This window comes from Cavia porcellus, unplaced genomic scaffold (genome assembly GCF_034190915.1).
Source record: "Cavia porcellus strain 051 isolate PalLab524CR breed Dunkin Hartley unplaced genomic scaffold, mCavPor4.1 scaffold_28, whole genome shotgun sequence".
NCBI classification, from domain to species: domain Eukaryota; kingdom Metazoa; phylum Chordata; class Mammalia; order Rodentia; family Caviidae; genus Cavia; species Cavia porcellus.
The window spans coordinates 48,047,393-48,063,150 of record NW_026947511.1 but is presented as its reverse complement, the minus strand read 5'-3'; the positions used below and the strand labels follow the sequence as shown (position 1 = coordinate 48,063,150).

The 15,758-nt window shown below is 39.1% G+C and overlaps 1 protein-coding gene across 1 annotated transcript; it reads left to right on the top strand.

Annotated features, from left to right (window-relative positions):
- The first annotated feature begins 3,024 nt into the window (after nt 1–3,024).
- On the top strand, nt 3,025–9,818 carry LOC100735392 (SLA class II histocompatibility antigen, DQ haplotype D alpha chain-like). Its single transcript, XM_063239096.1, has 5 exons — nt 3,025–3,186; nt 6,281–6,529; nt 6,929–7,210; nt 7,430–7,603; nt 7,736–9,818. The coding sequence occupies exons 1-4, from the start codon at nt 3,105–3,107 to the stop codon at nt 7,582–7,584; spliced, it is 768 nt and encodes a 255-aa protein (XP_063095166.1). The 5' UTR covers nt 3,025–3,104; the 3' UTR covers nt 7,585–7,603; nt 7,736–9,818.
- Nucleotides 9,819–15,758: the final 5,940 nt, after the last annotated feature.

Genomic DNA, 15,758 nt, shown 5'->3' with positions numbered 1-15,758 from the left:
CCCAAAATACTGGATTTGAGAACGAAGGAAAGGTTCTAGTTTTACACAGTCGGCTGAGAGGAGAGGTCCTCAGAAACTGGGGGCAAGGGGGCAAGTGAGGGTACAGAGACAAGACAAAGCAATTAATGACTTATCCTTGAAAGAAGACACAGCGTTGTGAATCCTGTGAGAACAAGATGACATAAACTCTTTATAAGACATAGTTACCAGGGCTGGAGGTTTAGCTCAGTGGCATAAGCACCTGCCTTGCAAGCAGGCAGTTGTGAGTTCGATCCCCAGTACCCCTAAAAAGGAAAAAGACAAAAAAAAAAAAAAAAAAAAAAACCAACCACATAGTTACCAATCTAATCTGTACCAGAACAAGAAGTTAAAGCTACAGGAGCCTGGAGGAGTTTGAGGGAGACAGTTCTTTAAGTCCTCCTGCTTCATTCTAGCTTCTTAGTTGGAGTTAAAATTTTTAACTATCACATTAATAGATGAATTTCTGGAGCAATATCAAGAACTGTATAGTTGGTTTGCAAAACTACTAAGGAATTCCTGCAGGACATGACACAGACAAGTCTGGACATAAGAGAAAGCATAGAAATATGTTATTTGTTGCACAGCATGGAGGAGATACATCTCAACTGGACCTTTGAAAACTCTCCTTGGCTCACAATGACAGAGGCTAGAAAGAACAATAAGGCCACCTGTAGGGTCAAATATCTGTTATAATTATGCTGGAGCCCTGGATTCTGAACCCACACAGCAGTAGTCCCCTCTCCCTTCCCCTCCACGAGGACTCATGGCCCGATGCTATCATACTCCAGCTCCACCAGTTACAGCTCTGTGGCTCAGAGCCTAAAACCCTCTCTATAAAATGCAGTTGCTTATTAAAGTATGACATGTAGATTTTTAAGGCTTGGAGATTTTCACTCAGTGTAGTACACTCCTCCCAATTACCCAATAAGGCACTGTTCTCCAGTTAAGGGTCACCAGGATCACACCCTTGGATGACAAGTTGATTTTGTTCTTCCTTGAGATGAGGGAAAAGCTCACCAATGGGAACTGTGAGACATCGGAGTAAAAAGGTGTTTGGAATCATAGAAGCAGAACCCGTCAGGGATGGATATAAGAGAATTACTGCCAGGCCCTCGTTCGTATAACTGTAGTGGTAAACTAGAAAAGTCGAAGGTCCGCATGTCAGGTGTCACCAGGAGGTCAGGATCTCAGCACAGGTAAACACTGCTGTGCACAAGAAATTTCTCTGTTCTCAGAGATGCCTCAGCTCTCCCTAGGGATTTTCAACTGATTCACCTCACCAGTTTAGCTAGAATAATTTCTCTTACTTAATAGCAATTTATTATGAAAATAATCACAGCTAGCTACTAAATATCCTTACTGCAACATTTACATTGGTGTTTGACTGAATAACAGGAGTCTATATCCTAAATACATAAAAATGTCACTAAACTAGCATAGGGTTTAGGTTTGTTTTAGGCAATTTTGAGGAAGATTTAAGGAAAAGGGATTTTGCACTTACTTGGATTCTGTCGGGAGTTGGGTGGAGATGGTAGGGTGATTCTACAACAGGGTATTTTAATAAATCTTATCTCTAGTGAGGGTAAAGCTGTAATTGGTTTTTTAAAAGTAGTCACATATACACAAGCAAAATACTAGGTTATTTTGCGGTTTGGGCAATATTCATATTTTGTCTGTACTCAGAAATCTCAGAAATAATAGTTGAATGGTCTTGTTGTCTATCTTAATCCATGGTCATCACAGGTAGGCTAATATTGATGTTCTATAAAATGATTTATGTCTCTCAAGAGAACACTAAAACCAGTAGTGAATATAGCATAAATCACAACATCAGCACCTATGTTACTGCATCCAGACAGCTCCCAGATGTCAGGAGGGAGAACGGCCTCACTCTGTTTGCATTTTCTGTCACAGTGAGGTAACATCAAGAGCTGAGAAACTTAGCGGGTCATCTAACAGGGACACAGTGATTGATTCTAAATCACCATCATAGAAAATAAATTCTTCTGGGGAAAAAAAACCTCATCTAATGATCATGTTTGGCTTATTCACTAGTCCCTCACAAATATCTGAAATAGTAATGTGTCAGGATAATAAATATGAAAAATTAAGTAGGTTAAGGAAAGGAAATCAGTTTTCTAAGTCAGAGAAATTCCTCCTTGTTCCATCTTTATTTGACTTGATATTTTTATATTAAAAAAATTCTTCATGTAACAGATCTAGACAGAGCTCTCTCTTGTGTAATCATCATCTGTAATTTCCTTTAAACATAGTCAGGAAGCACCAAAACGCAGAGCACAAGTATTACTAAAGTGAAGGGAAAATGTGGATAGAGATCATACAGTTATTGTAGGCAACTCCTCGTGTCGTTATGATCCCTTTCATTGCTCTGACCTAAAACTCTTGGAGTGACAGAGAACATGAGAAGAACTTGCTCAACTGAATTTACACAAGTGAAGAAGTCACGGACATTGCCAGATTACAACTTGCAGAGGTCCCCTAGGAGGGTGGGTCAACTCAGTATTTGAAGATATATATATATATATATATATGAATGAGAATTCCATGAACACACTATGGAAACAAAAAGGAAGACAGCTAACTCACACACAGGAGTCAGAGAAAGCTAGTCAGTGATGGGGTGGGTAAACTGCCAGAAGTGAAATTGGTTTGAGAAGGAATTTCTGGAGGTTATAACCCATAAAACCCTGAAGCACAAAGTATTATTGGTGACCTCATCTATCCATAAGGCTGCTGTGCAATTCCCACCCTTCTTCCCACTAACAGACATTTACACTCCAGAGAACAGTCTGATTGGAATCCTCCCAGCATTCACAAAGCTCTGTTCAGTCCACTCTGTGCAAAGGCTGCATCACAGCCAGGGGGGAATCCCCTCTGTCCTTCCAAGCCTCCTAATACAAACTCTGTACCTGGCAACTGAGGCGTCATCATCAGCAATTTTTCTGATTGGCCAAAATCTCGTGCTAGGGCGTTTGGTTCCGTGTCTTTAGATTTCCTTGGCTCAGTTCTCACAGTAGCTCTGCAACTCGGAACAGCAACTGCTGAGACCACTGGAGAAGAAGATGATTCTAAAGAAAGCTCTAGCCGTCGGGATCTTGGCTCTGACCACCAGCATGAGCCTTTGTGGAGGTCAGGACATCAAGGGTGAGTGTGCTGCTGAGGGACGTTTATTCTAGGAGCCAGAAAATAGGAAACTGAGAGTGGGGAGAAAAAGAGATGAAGACAGGCAGGATAGGGGCTCTCAATATTAAGAAATCAAAATTGTATTTTGTTCTTCCCTTCAAGAAGTCAGAGCACAATCCACTCTCAGGTAACTGCGTCCCTGCACGGTGCCCCACGCTCGTGATTCTATTTCTAGGACTGGACACAGCGAATGCAGCCCGGAGGGCTCTGTGACGTCGGGTCACTGTGCCTCAGTGCTTGGGGACGATTGCCAGAATGTTAGGAGCTGTAACTCTCACGTTTCTCTGACCAGCTTTGGAAGCTTTCTATGTATCTCCTACTTGGTGAAAACAGTTTCATGCAATGTGTAGATTCACAGAAAGCTGACCTTCGATTGTCTCACATTTACACACCTTTCCATGCTGGGCATGAGCACAGTTAGAAAGCAGGTTGAAAGTCTTTAGAACTTATTTTATGTGTTCTTCATTATTCTTGGTTACCTCACATTTCGTTTCACAAGTACTTAAATAAAGTAGGTGCATAGATAGGACTTCAAAACAATGAAAATCTATAAATGCCAAATTTCCCCATTGGTTGCAATTACAGTTTCATGTTTTTTCTTTAATAAAGTAAGGAATGTCTTCATTTTTATCTTACAATTGAGAACTCTGGACAAAAAATTTTGTGAACTATGTTGCCTATTCTCCACTTCACTTAGTGAAGTTCTATGAAAAGAAAATGAGCAGGAACAGGTTATTTTTTCCTTTGGCCTCTCTGCCTCTGTTGCCCACCTCTTTCTAAACTGTCCTCACACATTCCTTTATCCTTATTTCCCTTCAGAAGCCATCTCCGACTCTCTGCCATTGACAGATATGAATCATAAGGTTATTTTTAAAAAGTTGAGAACTCAATAGAAAGGGGAAGTGTAATGGTAGGTGCTCTAAGTCTTCAGCAAGCTTATTAACCACATTTACTCACATTCTAATTTCGTTTGGCAGTGGAAGTTTCACCTGCTTCCACAGAATATTTCTCTGTTCTAAAGTTCATTTCTTCCACATCACAGCAGGATTCCCTGGTCTGTGTCAGCTTATCCGTCAGGCACAGACGGTGCCGTGCCAAGCACTCAAATATTTCTGGGTCTCGCAAATTTCTTCTGAAATTAGATGAGAAAATGAAGTTTTAAGTCTAAGAAAATGTTCTAACTTTTACTTCAGCCTGAATTACAATTGTCTTTACTCCCGAGACTGCCATAAAATATAATTTCAGTATTTCTGTGGAGGAAGGAGCCCGTGAAGGCAACAGTGTTTGCAGCTCACAAGTCAGTGCGGCCCTCGTCACCACTGACCCTGAATCTCATGTGATTCTGCTGTCTGTGTCACTTCAGGTCCTCCCTAGAATCTCTGTGATCTTTGAGAGCACAACTGTCATTTAACATGTACTTTTAACACAAATGAATAATACTAGGGAGACTTCATGATGCTTTTTGCCTTCTAGAGGGTGAAAAATTGGACAGTGAAACAGTTTCGGGTGTGGGACAGAACCTCTGCTGAGTAGGGCAGTGGCCACGGCCGAGACTGAAACTATCAAAGTGACTTAGTTCTACTTGCATAGCAGTGTGAGGTCTTCCAGCGGCACTTGGAAGCTATAACCAATATCAGCTGAAAAGAATTATACATCTATTGTTTTGAAACAGGAGTCAAGAAGATTTATTGCAAGCCCAAGGAGGCTTTGTGGAAGGGGCCATGATGTAATCCATCACGGGGATCATCCTGGGTAGGGAAGGGAGTGTCCTGTTCTCCAACCAGGACACTGAGACAGAGGAGATGGAGGCCCTAAGGCAAAAACACTTTTGGTAAAAAGTCTTTGCTAAAATGTTGGTAACTAAGCAGAAATACCCAGGATGAATTTGTGGTTTCTAGGAAATCCTAAAAGATAATTTCAGGGAAAAGAACAGACCCATGCAAAGACAGAGAGAGAAACATGAAAGCATGGTGTAGTTTGCTTTGGTGCAGACATCTGTGCAGGGTGTTGGACCATAAACTGTTGATATCATCAGCTGTGCTTCCTCCTGTGCTCACCTGCCTCTGCGAGTTTCACTGAGCTCCCTGGTGGCAGAAGCTGGGCCTGGTTGGCATTTTACTGGCTGGCCGTAATGTCTGACTTGTGTTGAGGGTCAGTAAATAAAGGAGCAGGAAAAAATGAAATGCACAGAGAAAGAGAAAGTGATAAAAGTATCTAGTTTCATCTGGATGCACTTGGACTACTCTGGCTGCCATCCTACTCTGGCGTCCTCTGATGAGTACACTGTGCCTCCAGGAAAAGGGCCTTAGTTTGCCCAAGTCCTCCAGTAAATACAAGTGTTGTATCATAGAAAAGAGAGATCTCACTCAGGAATAAAAGATGAGGGAGATGACAAGAATCTAAAAACTAATAAAGTTCCATTTTTATTTCCGAAGAAATTGGGCACTGTCTTCTAAGGATACATACATTATATTTTATCATGTTTGTTATATTCTCTCTTATGTGCCCCATAACTATTAGAAAAGACACTTTTAAAATAATATGATTCTGTGTGCTTTTCATTGGTTTAAAAAGGAGGAGGAAGGGACAGGGAGGAAAAAGAGAATAACAGTGTAGAAAAAAAAAATCCTGTTTTGAGCTAATCCTGAAAGGAAAGGATGAGAGAATTGTGGGATGGGAAATGAAAGAATTAAATAAGAAACAAAACTTATGAACAGAAGGAATCAAACCAAATTCAGCAAAGAAAGTGTAATACAGCAATAATTTATTTATTTCTTCTTTTATTCAATTATAGCATTTACACTGTGTAAGCACCCAATAAATAACAGAAATTAAATATGTAGCATTCTGACGTCGCAGAGTATAAATTGTACCTGGAAAGCACACGGGACTCTAAGCAGATAACTACTCACACTAAGGGAAAAAGAAGCAAACACTAAAAATTCTGTACAATTGTGGCAAAGATGATGTTTGAAGTCAGGTTTTTTTCTATCACTTTAACTACATTTTTTCTTTCCTGTTTTCCACCTTTCTGCCACTCACCTATATTCATCAGCTGACCACGTTGCCTCCTACGGCATAAATGTCTACCAGTCCTGTGGTTCCTCTGGCTACTACACCCATGAATTCGATGGAGATGAGCAATTCTATGTGGACCTGGAGAAGAGAGAGACTGTCTTTTGGTTGCCTGCGCTTAAGAAAGTTGCAGGTTTTGACCCACAAGGTGCACTGAATAACATCGCCATAGCAAAGAACAACTTGAACATCCTCACTAAAGAGACCAACTCTACAGCTGCTACCAATGGTACATTTTCACCACTCTCCTCACCTTACTGAACCTTTCCCTTCATGCCGGTTTTCACATTCTTCTTCCCAGGGAGCCCCCAAACCTTCCCAGGGTAATAGCTTATGCTCTCCCACCCCACAAATGACATATTTCCATGTAATAAAGGGCCTTGCACTGTATGTTCATTAAATCCTTCTCTGAGAAGGCCCACTGATCTCCACTGTTACTAAGCATGTCCACAGAAAGCAGAGCATAGGGAAAAGTCAGAGGCAATATGGAGGGGCCCAAGCAGAAGCCAAATAAGATCTCAGACTGTTGTGAGGGTTGATGTGGGTGGGAGGGCTCCTTCAGAAAGAAATAGTGAGCCTCAGGGCAGAGCTTACTAGAATTCACATCAGTACCATTTCTTCTCTACAGAGGTTCCTGAGGTGACGGTGTTTCCCAAGTCTCCGGTGGTGCTGGGTGAGCCCAACATCCTCATCTGTGCTGTGGACAACATCTTCCCTCCTGTGATCAACATCACATGGTTGATCAATGGACGTTTGGTAACAGAAGGCATTTCTGAGACCAGCTTCCTGTCCAAGAGTGATCACTCCTTTCTCAAGATCACGTACCTCACCTTCCTTCCTTCTGCGGATGACGTTTACGACTGCAGAGTGGAGCACTGGGGCCTGGACAAGCCTCTTCTCAAACACTGGGGTGCGTATGACTTCTGCTACTGTTGGTGTCTTCTCACTTCCTCTCCATTAGTCCCTGACACACAAATCTTCTCTTCCACACTTCAAGCATTTCTAATGGAAAGCTTCACTCTTCTCCCTTAACCCAGGCCTTGGATCTGCAGAATCAACTGCCTGTGCCCCACCCCACACTGTGCACATGAATGCAGCCCATCTTCTGACCTCTGCTTTACTTTCACAGAACCTGATGTTCCAGCCCCAATGTCAGAAGTGACGGAGACCGTGGTCTGTGCCCTGGGCCTGTCCGTGGGCCTCGTGGGCATCATAGTAGGCACCATCTTCATCATCCAGGGCCTGCGCTCAGGTGGTGCCTCCCGACACCCTGGGCCCTTGTGAAACACACCTGGAAGGGAAGGTAAGAATTCAGATTTTCCAGAGCTGCAGCCATGGTTCAGGACAAAAAATTGGGAAAGATTATAAGAGAGTTGGAAAATGGCATGTGGATGGCATGGGAGGACTAAAGAATCTCACCTCTGTTCTCTTACAGACACATCGTCCAGCTACAAGAGCAGAAGCCTGGTAGTACTAGAGCACCCAGCACTATATCCTGGTCCAGTTCATCGTGCTCTTTCTCTCATCTAAATATTCCTCTTCATATCTTGTTTCTTGGATTAAAATATTGTATCCCTAGTGTTCTCATGCCTTTGAATGCTCTCCCTAATATTTTTTTGTTTTTCTCATTTCTCAAATATTACCAATTGTGGGATCTGTAGGATAGTACACCCGAGTATCTAATCCCTCAGTGACCTCTTATAGTGCTCTGTGGAGGTAATAAATCTCCTTTTATAAATTGCCTAGTGAAGTTTTCTATCATTCATCTCAGGCTCACTAGGACCATGGCAACAATGAAAGCCTCTTGTATTTCAGGCCCATTTTTTAAATTTACTTTTATTAATAGATATTTGACATACAAAATGATCACATTCATCATCATAGGGAATTTGTACCTGTGTATAATGTTTTGATTCTTTCTCTCCCATTCCCTTCCCCTCCTTTCAACTCTTCAGGCCCATTTAACTTCTTCAGATTGGGTCCCATGCCTTATAATACAGGAGCAACCGAATGTAGCCTAATAATACGTTGATATTTTAGGCAAGGTTGATACTTCTTTCTTTCAGTTTTTCCCACCCTTGGTCACTGCTACCCAGTCATCTACTCACCCCCTAATTAAGGTATCAATGTAGGCTTGTTACAGCAGGTATATAAGAACAAAACCAAAAAAGCTAATTCTACTTATTTAATATTGCCTTTGAAAGTTATGTCAGAGAAAGCAATCCTGAAACTCCAAAGTAGAAAATGTCAAAATTTTGATGTCAAAATCATCAACAAAAATTAAAATTTTAAAAAAATAAATGAGTAGAAGTTTTCCACTTTCCTCCTCATTCAAGAAGTAGGAGTTCTGGGTGCATAAAAAGAAGTGAAGGTCAGGAGAGCATTAGAATAAAACATAATGCAGGTATCTGCACAGAGCCAAATAGTTTTCCCTATTCTGCATTAGTAACAACAGAACAAAGAATAATAAACCACAGACATAGTCAGGGGTCTAAAACAAATATGTAGTTTGTCTCCCTGCAGGAAGCCCCATAACTAAACGCAGATTTCCTTGTGCCACCATTGGAGACAGTGCAGTGAATACGGCTACAGGATGTCTCCGGGCAGATGAGCCTAAATCACTGAGTTCCCTGAGCATTCCTGTGTTTCTTGGGAGCAACAAAACACCCCAGTGCCCCTTCCTAGCCAAAGAAAGCATGAGCCTGTGAAAGAGAAACCCTGCGATGGACAACACGATGGAGATAATGTAGCAGCAACTGTGGATGCCATGTTTTCACTGAACTCTTCTGTCTCCTAATGGAAACCCTCCCAGAGCAAGGCTATGGGATTTCATGACTCTGCTGCGTGTGACCACACCTGACTCTTAAAAGAATGTATCATTTGACACAGAGTCATTTTCCCTCTGAAATTGTTTTAGGTGCTACTAAGTCTGTGCATTGCACCTAAGATGCTATTATAGAATAATTTGAAATCTATAGTTATTTCTGTTCATGCCACCTATCTCTATGGGCTTGAAGAGTAATTGAAGGAAAAAAGATAAAACATTAACATGGTATTTGATGTGGTATAATTTGGTGCAAAAAAAGAGAAAAGAGAACTAATTCCAAATTCAAGACTTAACATATTTAATTTTATAACACTGTGTATATTATCTAACATACTGAACTTTATTTTTTGCCTACAGATTAGAAGTCATAATAACTGCAGAGTTATTATCAAAATTGGAATAACCTCAATATGTAGACAGTGTCTTTGCCATTAAAACAATCTATTATATCATATGAAATCATTTGTTTCTCAGATATGGGGCTATGGGTAAATTTATTTTCATGTAATAATTGTAGACATGTTCCCCCTTTCCAGAGTTAAAGAGGATTAAATTGGATTAAGCTCAAAAATAGAGATGAGTGATCCTTAAGATATTACTGGTGAAGAGATTGCTAAGAGAATTCTTATGTCAAGAAGATGTACTATTTGACCTTTTCAAACTCTCTAATAAAAAATGTGCTTTTCTAATGGCCCACTTGTTTTTAATGAAAGTATGTTAAATGCAACACTTCTTTATGCATGTTTACTAGAGAAAAAATTCAAGGAGGAAAGGCTAACTATAAACAATAATAGTATAACTTAAATTCAGACTAGAAACTATTTAATAAGGAGTATTTGAACAAGGAATATTTTGAAAATGTGGGTCACAGAGAAATAAAATTCTCAAACAGTGAAGTAGATACTCTACTACTTGATACTATAATGATGGATCTATGTCCTTATGGCTTTGTTCAAACCCACAGAATGTACACCAAGAGTAAATCCTAATGTAAACTATGAATTTTGGGTGATAATGATATGTGAATGTAAGTTCATCAGTTGTAACAAATGTACCACTGTGATAGAGGATGTTGAAATGGGGGAGGCTATATACGTATGAATGAGACAAAAACATGGTTTTTGTAGGCAGGTATTCATGCATGTGTGATATAAGGGTTATTCTGAATGGCATATGACCAATCATATAAAAATATACAAACATTACCTTCTCAGATTCCTTAACTATGAAATGCAGTGGAGAGAAAATGTAATTGTAGGTTCATTATTATATCATGTTATTATATTATGTTATATTATATTATAGTAATACATTCATAAAACCTCGTGCAATTTTAAAATAACTCAAAATTAGTTCTAAAAAATAAAAACAAGTATTTCTATCTGACAAAAGTTAAAAATGAGATCACCACATGACATTACCATAAACAATTAGTAAATTAGTCCTCATGATTTTAAATTATGTAATTCTTTAAAATTTATTTGAATTTTTCATATTATGTTCATAAACTTATACCACTGATATTTAATATCCCTGCTAGTTAAAAGTATGCACTGGAAAATCACTTTTAAATTTTAGTTTTATACTTACTACATAAAAGCTAGGAATTTGAAGAATTAATTTTCTTTTTTACAAGTAAAGCATTTCACAATGTGGCATACAGTAAGCAGTCATTAAATGTTGTTGGAAGTTAATACTGTTATTTTCTGGAGTTATTTCCCAGCCACAAATCTCACAGTAAACTACACCTGAGAGATACAAGAACCAAAATCTAGAACCTGGGCAGTTCTATAAGGTAAAACAACAATTTCCTCAACAAACACCTAACAGGGAAAAAACTACTTTTTAAAAAGACATAAGATACATATCAACCAAGTGCTAGGCCTCATGTATACTAAGCAAGTGCACTATCACTGAACCATAACCCAGCCAACACATTCTTTAAAGTTATTTTGTTTCAATAAAAGGACAAGCTGCCCCAGCATGGGTCCTCTACACCCCAGGGTGTAGAAAGGCATGAGGCCTTCAATTCCATACCCAGTCCTGTAAAAATTAGCAAAATAATAATTTTATAAGATGTTATGGCTTAGAATTATAATGCCCCCCAATAATCTCGTATGTTCAGAGTTAAGGCTTTGGGAAGGTAGTTGGGTCATAGGATCCTTTACTGTACTCAGCAGCAGAATTCCATGAGGAAGTTGCATCAGTCAGCATCTTACTGGAAAAAAAGATAGAACACAAGACATACAAATGTTTAAGAAATCACAAGATGGCTTAGGATGGTCAGCTGCAGAGTCAGATGAGTAAGCGTGCAGAGAGCGAGTGCTTGCACACTGGAGACAGAAGTTGTCAGTCCAATCTGGAGTTCACTGCAGTGTCCCATACAGGAAGCCTGTATCAGGAAGCCGATGGATCTTCAGTGCAAGACTGAAGAGTCTTCTCCAGAAGGCTGAAGGATCCAAGGCAGAAGCCAAGGAGTCTGCACTAGAAGCCAGAAGATGACAGCCAAGCTGAAGATGAAGACTGGAGCTCCTCTGAAGAACTTCGTCTTTCTCATTTCCCCATTGTACTGCCCAGGTGACAAGCAGCGCTAGGTGGGTCCTCTATATCCTAGGGTGTAAAATTGCTGAGACAACTCAAGTTTCTAAATTTCTCAAATTGACACAATTACAAAAGTGAAGCCAGGTTGGAGGAGGTGTGATCCGGCAGGCAGTATTTTTGTCACAGCTCTTCTTTTCCCTCTCCCTACTTCCTTGATGCTCTGAGTTGAGAAGCTTTCTCCTGCCATACTTTTCTACCTTGTGATATCTGCTTTACAGTCTGTCTGCCATGTACTGAACCATTTAAATCATTAAAATAGTATTAGGTATTTATCTCAGTGATCAGAAAGGTGACTGTAGTGGTTGACTGACTGTGTCAATTTGAGATATTTAGAAGCTTAATTAAATGGGTTTAGCAACTCCACCCAAGGGTGTAGAAGAAGACACACCCTAGGGTGGCTCATCACCTGGAGATATAAAAGGGAAGGAGGAAGGATCTTCCATTCTTGGGAGAAGCTCCAGTCTTCACGTTTGGTTTAGACATTGTCTCTTGGATTCCAGTGTAGACTCTTCAGCTTTCTGGCACAGACTCTTCAGCCTCCCATCGTAGAGCCTTTGGCTTTCTGTCGCAGACCCATCAGCATGCTGGTGTGGATTTGCACAAGACACTAGAGTGAACTTCAGACCTTGGATTGAATCCTTCAGCCTCCAGTGTGTAGACACCCTCTGCATGCTTCCCTATCCAACTCCATGACTGACCATCTTAAGCCAATCTTGTTGCTTCCTTTACATCTGTATATCTTGTGTTATATCTGTTCTCTCTAGTAAAACCTTGATTAATACAATGACTGTTTGAAGCTCTTAGAAAGCTTTACATGAATATACTAAAGAATTATTTATCTACTTTCACTTGTAGTAATGGCATTATTATGTTTTAAAAAGTCATTGTATTTTAGAGTTTCATAATAGAAAATTTGTAAATGATATCTGAAGTTATCTTCAAAATAACAGAGAATGGAGTTTAGCTCAGCAGCAAAAGTACCTGCCTGGCAAGTGCAAGATCATGAGTTAGATCCCTGGTACCAATAATATTAATAATAATAACCCAGTATGGGTATAAGATTAAGTGGAACTGTTTTCCAAAATTGTCCATGAGTTGATCATTTTTAAAGTTGAATTCTTGGTAATTCTATTACTACATATAATTAAAATGTTCTATAATATAAACCTTAAAATATACCAGAACAGCTAAAGCTAAAACAGGCAGAAAATTATTCTGCTTGAAATTATGCTAACTTTTAAGGTTTTTATTATTTTTAATCACACTTAGGAAAATCTAAATATCAAAATCTTGCTCTAAAGTATAAGAACCTCTTAAACCAATTTAAAAGATGGTGGATTGGTAGGTAGCACAGTAGAGAACCTCTATGAGAAAAACAACTCAGACTTAACACCATGGAGAAGAACAGACAAAAGAAGAGGGATTCTCATGGCCCAAGAAGAAACTGAGGAAAAAGAAAAAGAAAGAAACAGCAAATATGAACAGAAGGCTGGAGCTAGATGTGCTCTCACCAGAGCCAGTCCCACACTGAGCTGGGCACCTTGGAGCTGGACGTCACACTGTTGCACTAAACTCACCACAGCAATCCTCTAGCCAGCATGCTTCATAAAAACCATAAACAATACTGAAGGGCTGAGACCTCCATCATATACCGGTCTGAAAGAAAACAAAAACATGACAAGACAAACAAACAAGAAAAAGCCTCCAGCTGCCAACCCAAGGAATATAAGTGCAGGAGAGGTAAATACAGAACAGATTGAGGGCAGCAAACATGTAATATTGGACACAGCATCAGCTGACATAAAGAAATACCTTTGTAACCTCATAGATGAACTTAAAACTGAAATTTTAATTCAAGTGAAACAAGATATAAGAAGATTAGTAAAAGAAATGCTAAGCACCTCTCAAGAAGACACAGATGGAAGAATGCAAGAATCCAGAAAAAGGAGAGAAACCTTTGATTTAGAATATGAACAACATTTAGACTACATGAAAGAGATGCAAAGAGATTACCAGGAAATTAAAAACTCCATTGAAAGCTGGCAAAATGCCTTCACAGAAACTAAAGTTAGACTTTCAAAACTTGAAGATAGATTTTCAATGTGTGATCATGAAAGGAAAGATCTCTTAAAAATAACAAGGAACCAGGAAGCAACAATACAAAGGCTAGAATATGATAAAGAGGATCTATAACTTAAGAATAAAAAATATGAGTGAAGAAGCAGGAGTAAACACAAATGAAATACAAAGGCTATTCACAGAAATAATTAAGGAAAACTTCCTAAGCTTAGGAAAAGTAAATGATATTCAGATATATGAGGCATACAGAACTCCAACCAAAACAGATCTATACCCAGACATATAATAATCAAGATTGCAGAAATTCATCACAAGAACAGAATATTAAAAGCTATTAGAGAAAAGAAACAGATCATCTATTAAGGAAAATCCATCAAAATCACCACAGACTTCTTGACACAAGACATCAAATCAAGAAGAGCTTGGAGCAAAGTATTCCAAGCCCTGAAAGAAAGTAACTTCCAACCCAGATTGATGTACCCTGAAAAACTATCTCTCAAAATTAATGGAGAAACAAGATGCTTCTATGACAAAGAGGAACTGGAGGAGTTTGTGACCACCAGTCCAATCCTACAAAAAATATTGAAGGATATTCTAGAGAGAGGAAAAAAACACCAGGATTTCAGGAACAGTGGCAGAGAGGCCTCAAAGAATGGAGCAGACAGTGGAATGAAGGAGAAAAGTAGACAATCAGTGACAGAAAAATAGCATAGCAGAGATGAGGCAGAGAAGGTTGGCTATAATCTCTAACACAAATGGCCTTGATACACTAACAAAAAGAAACACAGGCAGAGTGGATCAGGAGATAGGGTCCATTGAAATGCTCTGTATAGGAAAAATAATCTACCTGAAAGGGGGTTAATGAACTGAAGGTCAGAGATGAGAAAAAAATACTCCATGTGACAGGGTACCAGGGAGAAATAGAGACAGCTCGTCCAGCAGCTGCAGATAGGTTGGAAAGTCATAACACTTTTGTGCAGTGGAGAACTACTCAGCTATAAGGAAATAAAACCTTGAGGCTTTAGTAGGTAAAGGAATATGATCAAGCTCAGGGGTAAAAAAGTTCAGAACCACTTAGGTAAATAGCGGCTTGTCCCCCCTAATCTAAAACTAAAGGAGTTAGTGGGACCCAAAATGTACAAAGCACCCTGAGAAAGTGAAAAGGGAGGAATTGTCTAAAAAAGGAAGACAGAGAACATTGCTAACAGTGTATCAGGATTTAAAAGCCACATTATTCTTATCATTCTGTTTAGTTTGATTTTATTCTGTTCCAGTCTGTCTACTCCTACTAGATTTGAGGGCACAGAGATCTATCCCCAAAATAGCAGAACATACTATGGTAACTATCCTTAATTTCCTATTAACTTAAACTGAAGCCCTGTATTACTTACACTGTCTTACTATGACTGATCTTATTTGAATCTGGTTTGTTAGACTGCTGTTTTATCATGACTGATTTTATTTGAATCTGGTATGCTTGATAGTATCAAGTCTGAGAGTAGAGGCAACTACTCTGAAGATGGCAAGATTCAATAGGATACCCATTCTGTTTAATTATTAACTGCTTTTGAAGTCCTATAATGTCTCCAATGTTTTGTTTTTATTAATACCTCTATGTACTGCTATGTTCAATTATACTATGCTATACTACTATACTATATAGTATACAACTATACTATAATATAGACAATTCTATTTAAAATAACAAGAGACATAATAGTTACTACTGTAGATCACTTAGTACTGTGGTTTTGTCTTTTTTGTTTCATGTTTTTTCAAGGAATTTTTTGTCTTTCTTTGATTTGTTTTTCCCTCTAATACAGAAAGGGTAAGTATACATGTGGAGACTCATGCATGTGTAGAACTTCTAAACAGTTTAAGAGCATTGATATAATTCATGATGTAATGAACAGATTCTCTGGAGAAAAAAAGACATTAAGATACCCAGTGC